This window comes from Mangifera indica, chromosome 14, assembly GCF_011075055.1.
Source record: "Mangifera indica cultivar Alphonso chromosome 14, CATAS_Mindica_2.1, whole genome shotgun sequence".
Lineage (NCBI taxonomy): Eukaryota > Viridiplantae > Streptophyta > Magnoliopsida > Sapindales > Anacardiaceae > Mangifera > Mangifera indica.
In genome coordinates, this window is record NC_058150.1 from 510,883 (window position 1) to 531,543 (window position 20,661).

Sequence of the window (20,661 nt, forward strand, 5' to 3'; positions counted from 1 at the left end):
TGAGGTGAGAGAGATAAACTGCCAGAAGTTTTGGATTATGCGTTTGGACTGTTTGGAGATCTTTGTTGGCTGAGGAGGTCAGAAAATATTATAGAGGTGACTTGTTCCACTCAGCATTAAAGAATAGTTCTGAAGAAGACTTCATCACTAACATAAACTTTTCAGAAATATGAATAGTTAGGGGTGGATCATATCAGGGATGGTTTTGCTCAAACAAAGATGATTTTGAGTTGAAGCTCCAGTTTAAAAGTTTGGTGTTAAAGATTGAAGTCTAGTCAAATTAAGTTTAAAGACAAGATAAATAATATAACTTATAAAATAAATAGTATTTATCGTTAACAAGATAAATAATTTTTGATAAAATTATGCATTAGTTTGAACAAACTCAAGCTTGCATTGGGTATTATTACTTTGATTCAAACTCAAGCTTAAACTAAATATTATTATTTTGATTTTAACTCAAACTGATTTTAAGCTCAAATTTGACTTGAATTGAACCGAACATTAAATTAATCTAATTTGTTTTGAATCTAATCTTATAACTCATCTCTTCAATAATATTGTTCACATCTCAACAATCTTTTGGTGAAACTATAAACTAGCTCTAACAAACTTGAATTTGAGTTAAATATTATCGTTTTGATTTGAGTTTGAGCTGGTATTTACCTTAGATTTAATCCAATCAAATCCATCCCTTGATAGTGATAAAGAGAACTAGAGAGAGAGATATGAGGTATTTCATTTTCAGCCTGCAGTTCTGGTCTCCTCAAAATTAATGTAAATTTGGAAAGAGCCATGTTTTTCAGTGCCAAAGGTGTAAGAGGAGGTTAATGACAGAGGTCACTGACCTCTCTCTCTCTCTCTCTCCCTCGTCCTTCAAAATACAACAACAGAACACAGACTAACAGACACAAACAGACTCTCATTCATTCATTCAATTCACTTTCAATTCTCTTTCTCTTTCTAATCTTTTTCATCAAAATTAGAGCCATAAAGATGGCAGTTATGTAGTAGCATCTTTCCATTTCAGCACAGGCCATTCAAAGCCTTTTTTTACCAGAGTTAGGAAGATGAATTTACTCGGACAACTGTTGAAATATGAAAAAGCTGATTGATTTTTCATTCTCAGTGGTTGTTGTTGGCATCTTTCATCAACAAAACCATTACAAAACAGGCCAACGGGAAGCCAAAGTTGAAAGCTTTTTAAAGCCTTTTTCTTTGCCATAGCTTTTGTAATTCTTCAAGCATGTGAACTTTCTTTCTTACCTTTCAATACTATTCCTATCCCCTTTCCCTCCCCCTTTTTGTCTTACTATTTTATCATTTTAACTTTCCTCAAATTATTAAAATACAAATCCTTTACTTTTTAAGTCAAAATGTGGCTTATAATTATAAACTATTCACTTACCAGTAAAATTATATGTATTAAGTTTTAAATATTTAATTAATCACTAATATTAATTTTTCAAAACTAATTATAAGCCAATTTGAAATTATACATGTTTAAGTGAATAATGAAACAATAAAACTATATGCACCCAGTTCAAATATTCAATTAGGTATTTAGATTATATAACATCATGTGATTAGTTAATTTTAAATTAAAGATAATATAACATTTAATCATATAATGACATCTGTAACATATTATATGATATCGTATAACCATGCTAACAATTGATCAAACATAATATTGTAAAAAATAAAATAAAAATAGTCCTTTTTTTTTTCAAAACTGTTTATAAACCAGTTCGAAATAATACATGTTTAAATAAATGATAAAATAATAAAACTATATACATCTAATTAAATCTTTAAATAATATATTATTATGTAATTGATTATTTTAATAATACATCATTTAGCTATATTAAAATAATATCTTTACAAAAAAAATTGATAAAAAGGAATACAAATTCATAATACCAAAAAACAAAGTAAATAATTCTTTTGAATATTAATCGTACGGAAATTGACAGCTCCTGGATTGCAAGTTACAACCATGAACCGATCAGCATGGCGAATATGATAACAAACGTTTGAATTATCACCATCATCAATCATGCTTTTATAAATCAACGGCTACTGATTCATTTCATCATCATTCATCATCATCATCATGCCATGCAACCTCTATCATTATTCTGACTTGCCATCCTTCTCTTTCTTTGCTTTTTTGTTTGTAGAAAGTTTTTTACTTGAACTTTTTAGGGTTCTTTTGGTCATTTAACCTTTGTTTCAGAAATGTATATTTTATGGATAGAATAATTTTTTTTAATCAAGATTAGAGATGGCAATGGGGTGGGGAAAGAGTGAGACGGGGAAAAAAATCTAAAACTATAAAGATATGTTAGTATTTTAAGTAAATATATTAATATAAAGAGACAAAGACAAAGGGGCGGGGAAGGAGTGAGACGGGGAAAAAATACATGTATCTCTATTGTCGACCCTGACCCGTCCCTAATTGTAGAGTTTTTTTTATCTCCGTCTTCATATCTTTTCCTGTTTTTATCAGAAAATCTTCTTTTCATGAAAGTCGGAGAGGATTAAGACCTTTAAAATTAGATCAAAATTATCAGCTCAAATCAAGATGTATCAACATAAATTTATCCGCATTATTGATGTATACAATTTATAACTTTGTGCAAAATAAGTTATACATACAATAATAAAATTAAAGGTGTGTGGTTGAATTTTGATTTATAAAGTCGGATATAAAATAACTTTTTAATGTGGTTTGACAAATTATCCTAATGAAGATATTAATGATCTTAGGAGAATGTTCGAATAGGTTATATACAAAGAATACAAGAAAGGTACCATGAGAATAATCCTATTCATGCAAGCATACCCTCCTCCTTGTAATAATCTTTTATATTTATGGCATAGAGGAGGCATTACAATCCTAAAAATTAAATTTAAATTTTAAATTCAAATAATAATTTTTTAATTAGATTCATTAAGGAAATAATACAACACAACAATTATAAGTTTTTTAATAAAATAGAAAATTATCGTGTTTGATCATAAGCAGATAAAAAAAAAATAAATCAATTGATAAATTACATTTTACCTATAGATCTACGTACATATTATTATTTTTGTAATTAGTGACACCTTAAAAAAAGATGTTTCATTGACAAAAACCTAGGATACATAACAAGGACCATAAATCAATAATTAATGAATGACTATTTATAAATATTAGTAGAGGATTCAAGTAACATAACCCATATTTGACATTGAAAAGCATATTTAATGACTTAGTTTATAATTAGATCTATGTTCTGAATATGAACAATTAGTACTCATTACGGGTAAAATAATTTATTAAGCTAATATTGTCTAATAAGTTTGTACTAAGAATTTATTTCTATATAAGTTGTAATTGTATATGATATACATACATATATCAACTAATTAAATACATATGAATTCATCCAATCATAATTTTTATTTTAATGAGTAAATTTTTTTTTATCAGACAATTTTTCTAAAATTAAATTGATAATACTAAATATATTGAATGATGGATTTCATATGTTAATATAAGATTAATCAAAATTTTAATTTTAATGTATCATCCGTAGAGCTCAAACCGATACAATCAAACCCGGCCACTTGTCTCATTTGACACTAAAGTGGTCCCGTGGAGCTACTAACCGTAAATTCTCTCTTCTACGAGTCACTAGAGGGCAAAATGTATTTGGCATCGGTACTAGTGAGCAATAAGAAATGGTGATTACGGTGTCAGAAAGTAATGGGTTTCTGCAGGGCGCCAGCGCCTGATGGCCTCTTGTTTCAGAGCTTTTGCAATTATATTCTTCATCTTAGGGCCCTTCAATCAGGTACCTTCGCCTACAATTATGCCCGATTTGACCAAAACTTTGTACCCACACAATTTCTCAATTTAATTATACAATAATGCCATCTCCCAGTGGCATAGAATTTAAATGTTGTATAAAATACTTGAAAGTTAAGCGCAAGTACAACTGTAAATGGTTGAATTTGATCCCAATCAAACCAAACCCTATCAAAATCAATTCAAATATAAAAGAGTTAACTCAAAATTGATAAATTAAAATTCCAGTTTGACTTAAAAATAATTTAATTTTGATTTGATCCAAACTTATTCAAATTTGGATGTATGAATTAACCCAAACTTGATTCATTTTATGAAAATGACCTCAATATGTAACTTGAGCTCAACTCATATATACCAGTTAAATGTATAAATATTTAAGCAAATTATCCATTATAAATACCATGGCCACCAACTAACAAGAAGAAGACAATGGGGGCAAAACTGCAAATGCAACAAAATCACCCTAAAATATCTCTATATAAGACCAAACCCTAACTTGTTCCTCTTCACAAAAGCAAGCACAAGACAAGGCAAAAGATGGAGACATGCACAAAGAACGTGTTTGCCATCTTTGCCATGGTGATACTTTCATCTTTTGCATTTAGGCACCTTCAAACGAACGCCGACAACATCTGTGGTGTGAATAAAGAGGGATTAGAGATATGTGAACCCGCTGTGGTGTTGAAAAGCCCTAAGTCTCCTCCATCAGCTTGTTGCAAGGCTCTTAAAAAAGCCGATTTGGATTGCTTCTGTCAATACAAAGAGGACACCGTGCTCACCAGTATTATCGGGATCGACATTGTTCGGGCCATGCAACTTCCTTCTCAATGCATGCTGGACGACAACTTTGACCGTTAATTTTATTAATTAAATTACAAAAATCCTATTGAGGTTATTGAAATAATTAAAATTTTGTGATGAAAATTCTCTCCTATCCAAAAAATTTTATTATTTCAAAACCCTTACACTTGTTTAACTTTATAATAACATTTTATATATATATATATATATATATATATATATATATATATATATATATATAACTGCATGCCATAGCTACAATCAAGCTTGATCCTGAAACAAAACCACAAAGATTACTTGTGAGCAATTATAGTACTGTTGTATAAAAGTAACCAAAGCAATCAAGGGAACATTCTTACCAAATTTGGATTCTGCTCACTGCATTTCTGAGGTGCATGAAGAGCTAATTAAGAAAACACACTCTCCCAAACATTCTGTTTCTTCTTCGAGACTGCCCCTAATTCAGATTTGCATAAGCATTCTCAAACCAGCCAAATTCAGAATGACTGACTGGAATTAACTCCATATTCTATATGATTTCTCCAGACGACTGAACAGAATTTCAGCAAATTCATTTCCTTGTTTTACCATGTAGCTTATCAAGAATCCTCCAAGTTACAGCATCTGGGTTCAGTCCATTTTTTCTCATCTCTCCTAGAATTTGATAGGCCTCTCTCTTCATGCCTAACTTGCATGCACTGTCGATCACAATATTGTAGCCAACAACATTTGGATTGATTCCAGAATCTACAAGTTCATATAAAAAATGAAAAGCCTCATTTAATTTACCAGATCGGCAAAGCCCTTTGAGCATAGCTGCGTAAACATAGTTATCATGAATATTTGAGGGCCAGATAACCTCGTCCCAAAACTTCTTAGCTTCGTCTATTCGATGAGCCAAACATAACCCATCAATTACAATTGCATAAGTTGCAACATCAGCAAATACACCATTACTAATCATGCAACGGAAAACCTCCATAGCTTCATCTGGTTGCTGGATTCTAAATAAACCACGAAGAACCGCATTATATGTTACAACACTGGGGCTAAATCCCCTTTGTGGCATTTCTTGATTCAATAAACTAAGAGCTTCTTGGATTCTTCCGACATTCAACAAGCCAAAAATGATAGTAGTGAAAGTCACAGCATCAGGGGCACAAAATTTTCCCATCATCATATCATCTAGAACCTTTAAAGCTTCTTCAATCCTCTCCATCTTGCAAAAACCATTTATGACAGTATTGAGAGTTATCACATCTGGTTGGCATTGCATCTGAAACATAAAAACAAGTGTGTTTAAAAGCTCAGTTGGATTATTCACAAGACAAAGAGCTCCCAAATATATGTTGTAAATTCTAGTCCTATCAACATCTTCTTTTCTCAACATCAGCTGGAGAACCTCCCTTGCCTTGTGGACATCAAATTCGCGGCAAAGACACTCTACAAGAACCTTGTAAGTATGCTCGGATGGCAAGTACCCCAATCGAACACCTTCCTCTAACAACTGATATGCCCTCATACAGCCTCCCTCTTTGCAAAGCCCGTGCACAATCGAATTATATGAAACTAAACTTGGGATATATCCTTTTTTCCTCATTATATAAACCACCCTTGAAGCACCATGGTTCCTTCCCGCCATACAAAGTGAATTAATCATTTCCCCATAAGCAAACTCCTCATTCACGCTCTTCCCTTGTGGCATATTCTCAGCAATCGTAAAAACTTCATTGAAATACCCTTCTCTACACAAAGAATCAACAAGATTAGCAAATGCCGCGCTCTTCACGTGTTCATCATCTTCTTCTTTCATACTCTCCCAAAGCTTGCCCATCAAGTCCCTTCCCCTTTCAACGTCACGTGCCCTAAAAAGCCCACCAATCAAAACACTATACGTCAGCGAATTCGGCACCACGCCCAATTCACGCATTTCATCAAACACCTTATACGCAAGCCCAATTTCACCAACTCTACAATACCCACAAACCAAAATAGTAAAAGAAACAACATTAGGCCGATGCCCTCTACTCTTCATCTCAAGAAACAAACTACGAGCTTCACCAACTTGAGAAAATCTACATAACTGATCCATCAAACAGTTGTAATTCCCCAAAGAAGGCACAAACTCGGGCTTAATATCATACAAACAACGCACGATCTTCAACGTGTCTTGCGGCGTTTTGGAACCCAGCAAGCGGGAGATAATCACGTTACAAGTGCGCTCGTCGGGGACGCAATTGGAGGAAATAAAGAGAAGGAAACGGTGGTGGGCTTCCGAAAAGCGGCGAGTGTCGCAAAGGGCGTGGATGATGGAGTTGATATTGAGAGAATTGGGTCGGTAACCGACAAGTCGGAGCTGGTCGAGAAGACGGAGCGCCTCGTCGACATTGCAGTTGCTGGTGCAGAGATCGTGGATGGTCTTGCTTATGGCGGCGGTATTGTGGTGAGGATGCGGGGGGTTTTGAAGAGTTGAAAGGAAGAGTATGAGATGGAGATTTGGTTTTGTGACTGAGTTGAGTTTCGAGTGGCGGCAGAGAGTGTGGAGGAACATTTTGCGTGCAAGTTAAAGCTCACAGATAAATCAGGCTCTTTTCCATAAGAGTCTTTGAGCGGGTAATTAGCTTGGTTTTTGAAAAATAGATCCAGCCGGCCGTACCGGCTTGACCGGCATCGGTGGGATACCCGATTAGGGTAAGTCTAATTTTTGTTTTACTAATAATTGAGGGTAATGAATGGATTTATACCAGAAACACCTTATAATCGAGGGTATTTAATGATTTTTTGTTTTAAATTAAACCCCTTTTTTAACTACACGTCAAAATACGAAACAAATTCTAAACTTAATGGCCAAAAGAAGCACAAAATCCGAAAATAAAACCATGAAATTTTTGGCCAAGATTGAATACAAAATTTTGAAACCATTAATACAACTGAGAAGACCATGGAAATGGACAGCAAACATGCCCATTGAGGTATGCAAGGTAAAACGTGATCAACTTTCAATAAGATTTTTGACCAACATTGTGACATGAAATTTTGAAAATGTCCACATCCTGTTGCCTCTATTGATTAGTCCTTCAAATTTTAACTACTTTGTGCAAACCCTAAAAATATAATCATGTTAACAACCCTTCAGAAAAAAAAAAATTTTAAACATATATGCAGCGCAAATGAAATCCAAGTCTCCAGTGTCGTTTTGAGTTACAGCACATGCTTCGATGTATATAATTTGTAATGAAGTTTATCGACCTAAACTCCAACCTTTAAATGTTACATTTCTCTAAGAACTTTCAATACTGGTATGAGAAATTTAAAATTAAAAAAAAAAGAAGAAGAAGCTCGCTTTCTCGGCTTTATGCACAAAAAATGCATAAGCGGATAGCCTAATCACTGGGTTAAAAATCTGTAGCCAAGAACAAAACTTAACTGGGTTAAACTTATGACCAAATGAGGCAGAAATTTGGATCAGGTCACAAAGCCAGATACTTGTCCTTCACAGCCAAGGCTGCTGCTCGGTACCATGAGGCTGCAGCCATGGCACCAGGGTCCGGAACCAATGCAAGGATCTCTCTGGAGACATAGGTTGAACGGCCAGCCTGAGTTAGTGTTCTGGTCAGATCTCAAACAAGGAAATGAAAAAGGCAATGTAATATAAAGCAGAAGAGACAGTGGATATATGGGGGCAGGATCAATAAGAAAATCACCTGTGCCTGCATGTGTTTGGTCGATTCAGCTCCAGCCAATGCTGCTTCAGATGATAAAAGAAAGGCCGTGCAAGGATCAATCCCAGCATTTAACCTCTGATAGGATATAAAGTGTCAGGACAATATAAGATGGCACGTCAACAACAAAAGCAGAAAACAGTTGATGGGCATCGTAGAGATTTAGCAACTGACCTCCTTAAGAACTGCAGCAGCTGGAATCAGGGCATCTAACAATGTTCGATACCCAGCAACAGCTCCACCATATTTGCTAACTGCAGCAATCGAAGCTTCAAAAGCTTCAGCCCCTGAATCAAGATATTAGTTGGTCAAGGCAGGTCAGTAGTAAAACAACTTATTTCATGAGAAGGCTTAAATCATTAGGAAAGTTATCTCACATTGTTTCGCTGTGATGACCGACTCAGAATGCACGTTAGCTTTCAACTGTGCATATGCTGCCTTACAAAATATATTGTATCTGTATCAGAAATAAAGTACACTGCTTAAGTATGCGTATTCAGGTTAATTACTTCAAGACAAGGCTACAATCAAACTAAGCCGAGTTCGGCTCAATTGCATTAAGGCAAAGCTCAAACTCGCCGAACTAGGAAATTCTTGACTTGAACTTGAGATAGAAACAACAAACTTGAGCTCGACTCAATAAATTATGTTAAACCCTGTAAGTTATATATTTATTAATTATCTCTCCTATTCAAAATCAGCGAATAAAATGTTAGAGGTGCAAGTGCAAAATTTTAAACTTTTAGTAGTTCATTGATATTATTCTCAAGCCAAGCCACGAGCACACCAAGGTGAACAACAACAAACTCAAGCTCGACTTGACAATAATCAAGGCTCCTTTGTAGCCCCATTCAAGACATGAATGTTAAGCATAATCACTACAGAGAAAAAGGAAATGTACATGATTCCACTTGTCCCACCCATGACTCTTCTGATAGATGCTCCAATTTCATTCACTGTTTCTGCAGCATCGTTCAAAGGATAACTGGGGAAAAAGGAAAAAAAAACAGATGATTCATCAGCTAAGCTGATAAAGGAAAAAAATTGGTGGATTAGGGATTGGGAGGGCACAAATGTACCATATGGTAAGATAATGTCACATTTAAAGAAATTAAACTAAGAGTATGCATGAAAAACTTACTACTTTTTCATGTCCTCTAGAATTGCTGTTGCACCTCTATACATCTGCAAAAGCAAATTAAATTAACATAAAATTTAAATGAAAACAGCAAATCTAAATGAAAACAAAATTTGAGGATCAGACTCACTGTAGATCCACAGTCGCCGTCACCAACTTTGCTATCCCATTCATTTAAACTGTCCTTCAGATTGATCACTTCATTAGCTGCTGCTTCGATAGCCACCTCAAGAATACGGCCTTGTTGAATTAGCTGTAGTGGCCGGCTTAATGACTAATCATCAAAAGTAAACATGGACAGTTAGCTCTAACATAGAGATATGAGAAAACAATGAAGACATTATAGAGGCCAACTGTAATTGCCTTTGCCATTAATATTGTTCATCCATTATGCATTCTGCTCCAGTTTTGACATCCAATAAATCATTTTTTGCTAATAACTTTGTCTAGTACTAGTCAATAATAATGAATACATGTGAACACTGAACAAGAGGTGAAGGTCACTGGTGAGTGGGCTACTTTTCTTGGGGTACAATACTATATATTAGTGATGATCATTCGAAAGATGCAGATGATTTCATGAAACTAACCTCCTCACTTTTTGTTGAATGAGAAGGTGGCATTGGAACAGGAATCTTAGCAGGTGGATGATTACCTGCAAGTAGACAACTCCTAAAGCTTAACAGCGAAAAAACACTATAGCACTTAATTTAGACATTTTTCCTGGAATTATACTGGATAAAGACCTTATGCAATATGCACTTTTGTTGAAAGGTTGAATTGATCTTCATATTAGTGCATTACGATCAACAGTTTATAATTCTAGTCCAAGTGAAAAAGCTATTTACATGATAATCTTATAAAACAGTTGAATTCAAGAACACAAAGAAAGAATGCAACATTCTAAAACACCACGCACCATCAGCACCAACAGGCCAATAAGGAGCCTTAGTTGCAGCATCAAGTCGTTGCAGAATTCCTTGATCTGCCTTCATGATAGAAATTGAAAATCCTGAAAGAAAACAGCAGTGAGCTTCATTTTATTATTAATAAAACAGAAGGCTGCTGGCAGAAAATAGCAAACCTGCCATATCAAGAGAAGTCATGAAAGACCCCGTGTACACTCTATCAACAGCCAAACCATGCTCCAATTGCAAGTTAGGGACTGCTTTTCCCGCTACAATCATTAGTTCCATAGCAGGAGTGGCACCTAAGCTGCATGTGAAAAATACGATAATAGTGAAACCTTTCCACATAGACAGAAGCTCTGCCTTAATGAGTTTGGAATGTTAAATAAAAATTTTAACTGAAAATCAGAAATATATTGGTTTGTGATTTCCGTACAAAATGCATGACTAGTTTGAGATTTTTCCATTTCTTTAAATTCTTACAACCCGTAAGGAAGAAGCTTTTTCATTAAATTCGGCTGAGTAAGCACATGTAGCAGAGAAAACATGTCAGAAGTACCAGTAACATAATAGCTTAATTCTGATTCAAAGTATTTAAGATATCATTGACCTACCCATTGATCATGAGCACCACTCTGTTACCCGGTGCAATCGGAACATAATTGGTTTCCTGCAAAATTGACCAGTAAGAATAAAATGGAAAATTTAATCTACGATTCTGAGATATTAAATACTGCATACAATGAGTTATATGAAGTAAGAGCATCTGTATGGAGTAGAAGTTTTAAATCTTTGCAGAAGTTTATGCAATAACAGGGTGCAGACATCAATTTTTCTCAAGCCTTCCCAGGAACTTTCTTCAGTGGAGAAATAATGTTAAAATGTTTTTTCTTAAATACTTTTTCTTTCTATTCTCTATAAATTAACAAAGTTACATATATCACGTGAAAATGAGATATCTTCCTAGTATTGAGCATACCGTTGACAATATCTGCTTCAGGACATGAGAGACAACCACATCTACAGGCTGAAGGTCCACCACAGCAGCACCAGGTTCACCATGCTGAAAAGAAACTTATCTTACTTCAATCTAGTTTGTCAACAAGGAAGCAAATTTTAAATGTCTAGGAACTAGATATAAGTAGCAGCCCTGTAAAAGATCCACAAGAAAACTTGACCACTAATAATGTGCACAGCATCAGAAGCAATCAACTCAAGACAAAACTTGACAAATTCTGAAACAATGAATGAAATTCAATTTATTCCTAACAAATTAATTACACTAAACACATTTCAAATGAACTTTATATTCACTAAACTAATTATATCATGCATGAGATACTGTTTGGAAAATAACTCACAATTCCAAGACCAAGTTCCATTTTTCCAGGACCCAGACGATCAGATGTAACCTGCCCAGGCAGTGTACAAACAGATAAGGCAACACCCATTGTTCCAACCATTTCAGCTGCATGTTTCGCTTCTGCAGCAACTTCAGCAAGGGAAAGGCCAGCAGCAGCAGCAGCTCCAGTAACCTGACTTCGCAAAGGATAAGTACTTTGATAGATAGTAAAATAAAATATGAAATATGAAAGTTCAGTTTTCATCCCAGTGACGAAGTGAACAAACATTATAAGAGCCCCATCCAAAAATGTAATTAGAAGAGGGTAAAAAAAAAAAAAAAAAGCATAATAGAGCAATCATGTTGATGGTTGCAGTAGCATAAATCCAGTTTACATCTCTTTCCTGTTTGACCTTATAAAGCAATAGTTTCAGAAAGAGTCTGAAAGCACAATACAAAAGCTTCCAACTCCACATGCATAACCAGAACTAAATTTAGTGTAAGTGCACTTCAGACGCATATAAAAATTAAATCAACCAATACAAAGATAATTTTTCAAAGAAATAAGTAATAGTAGAAAAGGCTTCAAGTGTGAGTACATTGTGAACAAGAATATATGTAGGAAGGAAAGGGAAACCAGAGAACCTTGTGAACAAGAATAGTGCCTGCCAAACCTCTTCGTCCAGCTATGCCTCGAGGTGGAGGTAATGCACAGTCATCTCCAACAATAACAATCTGCAAATGCAAAGAACATATCATTACTTCTATTTGCCACTATGCTTAAGGTGGACTTTGACTATGCACATACCTCTATTTTATAACCTTCAGATTTTGCTTGCTCAGCAGCCAAGCCAAAATTTAAACGATCACCAGTATAATTCTGTCAACATCCAGATTACAACTCTATGAATCAATTAAAGAAAGATGATAAATTTCCAGTTCTTTTACCATATAATTTTACAAAGTTGCGGTTCTCTCTCATTCTTCCGCTTTCTTTTTTTTTTTTGGTTGACAACAAGATAACAACAGTTCTCACCATAAAGTGACAGTAATCTCTCATAGAAAAATCTTATAGGATGTATCAGTATGATTAATGGGTGAAATGATATCTGAAGTTTAAAAATAACAGTACCTTAACAATAAGAAGACATCCCATCGGACCAGTTACAGCACGGATTCCCTAAGGTTGAGTAGCAACAGATCAGTCAGCCAAAAGAAGAATGGCATGGTTGAAAGGGCATTAGCTAGATGCAGAAGCAGAATAAGGGCAAATAACACATACAGCTAGGATTGACTCAACTGGGGGAGATGCGAAAATATCTCCACAAATTGCAGCAGTCAGCATCCCATCTCCCACAAATCCAGCATGTGCAGGCTCATGTCCACTGCCACCCCCTGTATTACTAATAACATTAATAAACTAAAAGGCTTCCACAGTTCCCATTCATTGTAGGACAAATGTGATATTTCTGGTGATCAAACAATTTAGCAAATGAAATGTTTTCTTCTTCTTTTAATAACTAAACATATATTTAAGAGCTTCAAAGGAAGCAAGTAGTTTAAGTTCCAAATAATTTTAAAAAAAAAAAGGTACAGTAGAAAAAAAATCATACTATCACCTTATCAATTAAACAATTAAAGAAAAAGAAGATATCAAGAACTATGAAACTAGTGGTTTAAGTTGAAGAATTTAAAAAAGAAGAAGAAGAAGACTGTTTAAAAGCAATATGCCATTTCTCAAACCTGAAATAACTGCAACTTTCCCATATGTTGCACTTGAAACATCAGCACGTAGTACAACCTTCACCTGTATTACCACAAAATGGAAAAAGTCATACTATTTCTAGTTCTCTGATCATGAACCTCCATCACCATCTATCTTTTGGCTATAATGGAGAAGGCCTTATTTCATAGCGTATAAACTGATATTAGAAAATTTCATCACCTCAGGGAAACCATCTAGGTACTGCAGACCAGGATATGTTTCCACAAGGCCCTCAATGAACTCAGTAACCACATCTGCAACCATCATAAAAAAAATCAAAATGAGTTTATCTTTTCACTAACTGAAGAAACCAGACTCTCCTTAATACTCGATTCTATTTGCAATTGGCCTATGATGATCCCTTTAACAGTCAAAGGAGCCATGACAGAACCACAACATCCAATTAAAACCAACAAAGTCCTAGCATTATATTCATGAATAAAACTATGTACACTAACAATAAGTACTAATTTGTGTTGTAACAATGACATGTCACAATGTGATTGGGTGTTTTAACTTTATCTCTAATCCAAATCACATGGTGAAATGTTATTATTACTATACAAATTAGTGCTCATTGTTATCCTCCTCAGATCTTCTACAGAGCAATTAACATATAATTTACTGCATAAACAAAACACCGGCCCACTAAACAATGTGAAGAACACGAGTTTTCATCTCATATCTTCCATTTTGCACTCTCATTTTTGAATTCTGTAATGATACTAAGAAAATGTTAAAACAAAAAGAAATTAAGGTATCAGCTCATAACTCATAATCCCTGTTTCAATAACAATGTGTAGACTATGTGCACTAATAATGAGTGTTAATTTATGTACTAACAATGACATGTCATCATATAATTAGATGTTACTTTATCACTAATTCATAATCACTCAATCATATGGTAACATTAGAACAAAAATTAGTACTTGTTGTTGGTGCACATACTTTTATTGATCATGGATTTCTAATTTCTTGTCAACCAAACAGAAGCCACAGAACATTTTAATAACATGCAAAAGAATAATTAAATTTAAATAAAAGAAATCAGCGCCACCTAAATATTCAAAATCAGAAACAGTGTCATCTTCATAGAAAGAAAAAACGAACACTCCAATTCTCATTTTATATTTTCATCAGTACGAAAGAGAAAAGTAAAATTAAAAAAAAAACAAAATCAGTTTCATCAGCAGAAAAAAAAAAGCGGAAATGATCAATTTCTAATTTCTCAGCTACCAACCGGAAACAATAGCATTAAGGTAACAGCTCATAACTCATAATCCACATATAAATAACAGGCAATTTTGCCAAGAGAAATCATAATCAGCTTACTCAGCAGAAAAGCACAGATGAAATCATTAATATCTAATTTCTCGTCAACCAAACAAAAACCACAGCACAGTTTAACAACATGCAACAGCACAATTAAATTTAAAAAAATAAAGTCGGTGCCAGCTAAAATATTCAAAATCAGAATCAGTTTTATCTTCATAAAAAAAGAAATAATAACACTTCAATCCTCATTTTATATTTTCACCGCTACGAAACAGAAAAGTATATAAAAACAAAAATCAATTTCATCAGCAGAAAAACAAGCTGAAATTATCAAGTTCAAATTTCTCAGCTACGAAACATAAACAACAGCACATAGAAACACCAAGCAACAAGGAAATCAAATTCGGAGTCAATTTCGTCTCCATAAAAAAAATTAAAAAATTAAATAACACTACAACTTCAATTTTCACTTTCTACAGTCTCTGACCGTATAGAAAGCATCTAGAAATTTTGCAAATATATATTAAATTAAATCTAATTAAAAGATGTGAAGAAGGGAAATGCGAACCGTTGGGATCGTTGATGAGTTTCTTCGCTGGAAAAGCCATGAAAATAGAAGAAGCAAAAGATAAGCTGAAACGGTGTCGTTCTAAACCCTATACGCTGCGGTTTTGCATCGATTTTCAGAAGTGAGATGTCGGGTAGCTTCCTTGCTTGGTTCGTCTTGGTGGTGACTTACAATTTGTGGAAGTTGATGGCTTGTCCGAACAAGAAATATTCCTTTGCGAATTTAGGAGAATAACCTTGCCTTTTGTAAATATGGCGTCCTTGCCATTGGATTTCGGCCCATTGGACCCAACAAAATGAAACTTCTCTTTATGCAATCCAATCAATCCATATATAAGGGTATAGTCGATTTAAGCTAATCAAATAAGTTTACTTTAAGTTGAAAATCTTTTATATGAAACTCAGCTCAGCTCGAACCCTCTAATCTTCCTGACATTTGCCACACCAAACTCTTTTTGTCAATGATTCTTTTTTTTCTTTGTCAATTTTTTTTTAACATCATTACACTAAAACAAAAGTTTTGTTTTATTTGGACACTAAAATTGAGTATCTAATAAAATAATGATATATTATATAAGTATTTACGTAGATACTCAAAAATGAATGTGTATAACATTGCTAAAAAGTTTTATGCGAATGATGAGAAAGTTGCATAAAAGGCAATAACCTAAGAAGAAAGAAAAAGTTGAGCCCATAGTATAAAACACATGTAGGATTTAGGGTTGAGTTCGACATGATAATCCTAATATGTAAACACAGAGTAATATTATGTATATTTACTTTTGAGTACACATATAATGTGTCATTATATCAATATAGTTCAATTTTGGGTAAACCATAAAAACCACACACGCTCCTTTTTTTTCCTTTGTCAATACGCAATTGTTTGCTTTACCGATTTTGTGTACAATTTTCTAGTTCACTCCATAGTCGCAAAGAATTGTGCGTTGGTTTGATTTGTAATCTAACACTAATCTTATCATTGCTACACTATTGAACTATCGCTTCAACCATGGGCCAGGTAATGGGCTTCGACCCAAACCCATATTTTGAGAAGCCTATTTAACGTACAATATGTAGAATAATTCAAACTTAATTTATATATGTAATTTATATAATTCTATATATTTATACAATTTATTTTATTCAAACAAAAATAAATATAGAAAATGAATAAATATTATAGTAGTTCTTGTCAAAATGTGTTGTCGATTTCATACATTAAAAACACTTCTTTCCAAATTTAAGCTTCATAAATATGACTTGATAAAATCCCAATGGCATTTATCCAAAAAGAGCAATTTATTTTTGGCCCTTCCATGTGGCCCTTTATGGCTCGGGCACTTTCAGTTTCAACGAGAGAAACTTAAAAGCTATCCTTACAGTTAAATTTAATTTGAGTTGGTTAAGTTTAAATTCGAATTCGAATCAAACAAATTAAGTTTAAGTCATTGACATTTGAAACTATTGGGCTTGAACCATGAGGGTGTTTAGCATAATAAGCTCTTAAATAGTTTATATGCTAATAAGATGATGTTGTTTATCATATAAAATTATGTCATTTTATTATATAATTTAAAACTATAACAACTCTACTTTACTTTAACATTATCATATAAAGAGTCAATAACATATCATTTTGCTTGTACCTATAATACCCTTTGCATGTGAACTAAATGAATAGCACCCACCATATTGAACTCAATGTTTGACTTTTTTTTTTTAATGTCAATTTAAATTTGAATTTAACTCAGTCTCAATCCACCTCTAATTTTGATGGTCATGCAAAAGCTGACAAGAATGCTTGAGTCTGGGTATCAACAGTTGCATCATAAATTAAAGATTGAAAAGTAGGTACATAGTGATAACCTTTTTTTTCAAGTAAATAATTTTTCTTATTTTTACTTTCTCTTTTTCAAAATCACTTTTCTGAAAGGCACTTTCAAACAAAAAAATAAGGTTAGGTATAAATGTAACTGATTGATCAAATAAAATTATATATCTTAGAGAGGGAGGAATCTGATATGAGTTAATTTTGAATAGAGCCTAACTTGAGATCAATTAGTTGAAATTTAAATACGATTTAAAAAAAAAATTATTTTGATTTCATTCGAATCAATTTAAATTTAATTCATTTTATATACTTGAGCTTATAAATAGTTTGAACTCAATTTATTTAATCTGAATTGAAATTTAAACTTGAACAATTCAAATCGAATTCAACTTTAATATTAAACAAAAAGTTAACAATATGATATAAGGCAATACTCTTCTATAATTATAATTTTGTGTCTTCTTATAGTTGTTGTTTTGGACTTTATGTTATAGAAATTCCCTTAGTCTATGCATCCATTTGGCTTTTATTTCACTTTACTTTGGGATTCATGAATATCTTTGATACTAAAGACATTCAACATTATTTAGTAATTTATATTCAAATAAAAAACTTAACTTAAAAAATAGGTTATTTGAAAAACTTGTTTAAATATTAATTTAAAATTATAACAAAACTAAATTTTTGGTTTCATTAATAGTTTATTTATCTTTGAAAACCGAATAACCTAAATAAAACAAATTATAAAAAACGATTAAAAAAGGTAAAGTAGAATAACCCATGAAATTCAATTTAAAATCAATTAATAAAAAATTTGGTTAAAATAACCAGAATTTTCAATTCAATTAATAATTTGATTAGTTAATCTCTAAGCATGTTTGGTTTCGATTAATAATTTTCTTCAAACAAAAAATTCAATTCGATTCAAAATAATGTTAAATAGGTTTGATTAGTTGGTTTTGCATATCTTTACTCGAGATTTAAGATGAATTAGGTTAGCAAAAGAGAGGAAAATTCAACATTAAGCAAAAGTTATAATCACGATTAAAAAATTCAAAATAACAAAAATTAATAATTTTTTAGGAATCAAGATTTTTTTTTTCATACTAGAAAATTTAATATCTTCTAATTTTAGTAATTATTTTAAAATAATGTGCACTAGCATTATATATTAATTTATATACTAACAATATTGTATTATTATGCAATCAGTAATTTTAAATTAATAACAAAATAATATATAATACTAGCCAGGGACTTAAAAATTAATTCAAGATGGATGCACTATAAATATTTTAATATAAAATATGTACAAGTAGATGATGGAGTTAAATGTGGGAATACTAGTGTAAGTATAAGGGATTAAAGTATAAACTTAAATTAAATTAATTGAAAATTTTTTTAACTCAAGTTATCTATCTCTCCGAGATGTTTAGTTTGTATAATATTTTATTATCAAAATAGATAGATTATCTTGAAGATAGATTACTGGGTATAAATGATTACTATATTTGATAAAATTTGATAAGTATAAATAATTATTGTGTTTAGTTAAAAGTAATAAAAGAATACTAGTAAATTATTTTTAAATATTTTTATATTATTTGTTATATTAATTAAAAATAAATTTATTTTTATCTCAAAAAAGTAATAAATAATAATATAATTATAATAAAATCAAAAATACTTTAATAATCTTTTAATAATTAAGGTGAAAATGATAATTAGATTACTATTTATCTTACCTGTCACGTTAATATTAGTAATATAAGATTATTATAATATTTTATTACTAATAAACCAAATAAAAAAATATAAATAATAAAAGATAAATTATCAAAATAATATTTAAATTTTTAAAACCAAACAGACCTCTTCAGTTATTGAACACGTCTATCTGGGAAAACAAGACCACTTAAAATAAAATCACTACTATCTCAAATATAAGATATAAGAATTAAATCCACCTAGTATATGTTATAGTGTAAAATTTATATGGATTTGGGATTTTCTATCTTAATAACTCACATATGGAATGTATTTTTTGTTTTATTATTTTTGTCCATTATTAATAAATTTTATAAGTCGATTTCTTTTTGTACAAAAAAAAACTAACAAAATAAATGGAGCGGTGATCGGGCGGTCCAAAAAGAATGCCAAAGACAGCTACAAGATCCAACAGTCAAATGAGCGAGTTTGGTGGTCGCCTACTTTCCACACCAGATCCTCGACAACAACAACTTATAAACGAAGGGGGAATAAAGAAACTTCCAGAAAGCCATTACTTAATTAATTAATCCACGTTAAAAAGTTCCTATTATCGACAATTAGCCTTGATTAGTCACTTTGTAACCAATAATAATTCGTTTGACCTCACTTCTTCTTCTCTAATCGCTCCTCTCCGCGGCTGGGGAACACAAATCTACTCGCTCAATTCCCGTGATGGAGGGTATTTTCGACTTTCAGTTGATACCTGGGGATTTAAAAGGGCGAGTCGGTGACTTTGGTACAATGAGCGCGTGGTATGGAGGGTTTAGGAGTTGTAGAGGGAGCGGTTGCCAATCATGTGAGCTGCTTCGAATCACCACTAAGTTGGGTGACGCCACGTCATCAAAAGGGCACGTCGGACATATATACAGCGCCGAGTATAATGAATGTTGCTACGTCAGCTTTATAGTGGTGGGGTATAGTTGTAATTTGGTCAGCTCAGTACAAGCACTGCCATGATTTTTATTTGGATTAGAAGATTAAGTTTTAGTGGGATGGTAATAATTTTGCCTTTTTATCCCTCGTACTGGGACCTAATGTTATCGGTTTTGGGTTGGTTCGGATCTTCACTACTTTAATTGGTACAATTAATAATAATATTTAATAGAATAAAATTGTAATTAGATAATAAATGATATATATATTTTATCAAATGGATTTAATTCAAATCTCAAACAAGTGAATTAATTAAAATATTATAGGTAAATGGCAAATAAAAAAACAAAAATTACATTTGTAATGTAAAACATTAATATCAATAAAATAATATTACATCACTAAAAAAGAAACATTGAATATAATTTTAAAGATACTATTTAAGATATATGATATTATTAATAAGTTGTATCTAAATATAAAATATAATTTAATATCTGATATAATAAACATGATCAAATGAATAATAAGTTTGTCAAATAAAAATATATTAATAAAAATATACTTATAAATAAATATTACTAATTTTATATATACAAACTGATGTATTAATATAAGTTTTTTAATTTTAAAATTATTTATTTAAATATTATTATATTCATTTTTACCATTAAATTATTGCAATACCCAAAATCAATATAACATGATTACGATTGAAGTTATAAGTGTCACATTTTGTGAAGTCCACAATGAGAAAACCCTAAGGATAGGGTAAGGACAAAGTGGTCATTTTCACGC

General features: G+C 32.2%; 2 protein-coding genes across 5 annotated transcripts; both read right to left on the reverse strand.

Annotated features, from left to right (window-relative positions):
- Window positions 1-4,210: 4,210 nt before the first annotated feature.
- LOC123196191 (pentatricopeptide repeat-containing protein At3g18020) lies at window positions 4,211-7,659 on the reverse strand. 2 transcript variants are annotated; one of them, XM_044610103.1, is made up of 3 exons: window positions 5,456-7,659; window positions 5,026-5,364; window positions 4,211-4,939 (listed from the first exon to the last, which is right to left on the reverse strand). In XM_044610103.1, exons 1-2 carry the CDS (start codon window positions 7,215-7,217, stop codon window positions 5,351-5,353), a joined length of 1,776 nt encoding a protein of 591 aa, XP_044466038.1. In that variant the 5' UTR covers window positions 7,218-7,659; the 3' UTR covers window positions 4,211-4,939; window positions 5,026-5,350. The 2 variants fall into 2 exon arrangements, with proteins under 2 accessions (XP_044466038.1, XP_044466037.1); XM_044610102.1 differs by having other exon boundaries at window positions 5,026-7,659.
- Window positions 7,660-7,800: 141 nt separating this feature from the next.
- Window positions 7,801-15,601, reverse strand: LOC123196192 (putative 3,4-dihydroxy-2-butanone kinase). 3 transcript variants are annotated; one of them, XM_044610106.1, is made up of 20 exons: window positions 15,388-15,601; window positions 13,722-13,795; window positions 13,520-13,583; window positions 13,059-13,171; window positions 12,909-12,956; window positions 12,585-12,656; window positions 12,422-12,511; window positions 11,796-11,969; window positions 11,414-11,497; window positions 11,049-11,104; window positions 10,611-10,741; window positions 10,446-10,538; window positions 10,117-10,181; window positions 9,657-9,800; window positions 9,530-9,573; window positions 9,290-9,373; window positions 8,766-8,845; window positions 8,563-8,675; window positions 8,371-8,466; window positions 7,801-8,236 (listed from the first exon to the last, which is right to left on the reverse strand). In XM_044610106.1, the coding sequence occupies exons 1-20, from the start codon at window positions 15,425-15,427 to the stop codon at window positions 8,132-8,134; spliced, it is 1,770 nt and encodes a 589-aa protein (XP_044466041.1). In that variant the 5' UTR covers window positions 15,428-15,601; the 3' UTR covers window positions 7,801-8,131. The 3 variants fall into 3 exon arrangements, with proteins under 3 accessions (XP_044466041.1, XP_044466040.1, XP_044466039.1); XM_044610105.1 differs by having other exon boundaries at window positions 7,801-8,262; window positions 13,077-13,171; window positions 15,388-15,600; XM_044610104.1 differs by having other exon boundaries at window positions 7,801-8,262; window positions 15,388-15,600.
- Between the last annotated feature and the right edge of the window lie 5,060 nt (window positions 15,602-20,661).

Coding starts and splice junctions, on each gene's coding strand:
- LOC123196191 (XM_044610102.1), bottom strand. CDS start 7,217: ATGTTCCTCCACACTCTCTGCCGCCACTCGAAACTCAACTCAGTCACA.
- LOC123196192 (XM_044610104.1), bottom strand. CDS start 15,427: ATGGCTTTTCCAGCGAAGAAACTCATCAACGATCCCAACG. Junction 12,657..12,908: donor GATGTCTTCTTATTGTTAAG/GTACTGTTATTT, acceptor GGATGTTGACAG/AATTATACTGGTGATCGTTT. Junction 9,374..9,529: donor CTAGAGGACATGAAAAAGTA/GTAAGTTTTTCA, acceptor CTTTTTCCCCAG/TTATCCTTTGAACGATGCTG.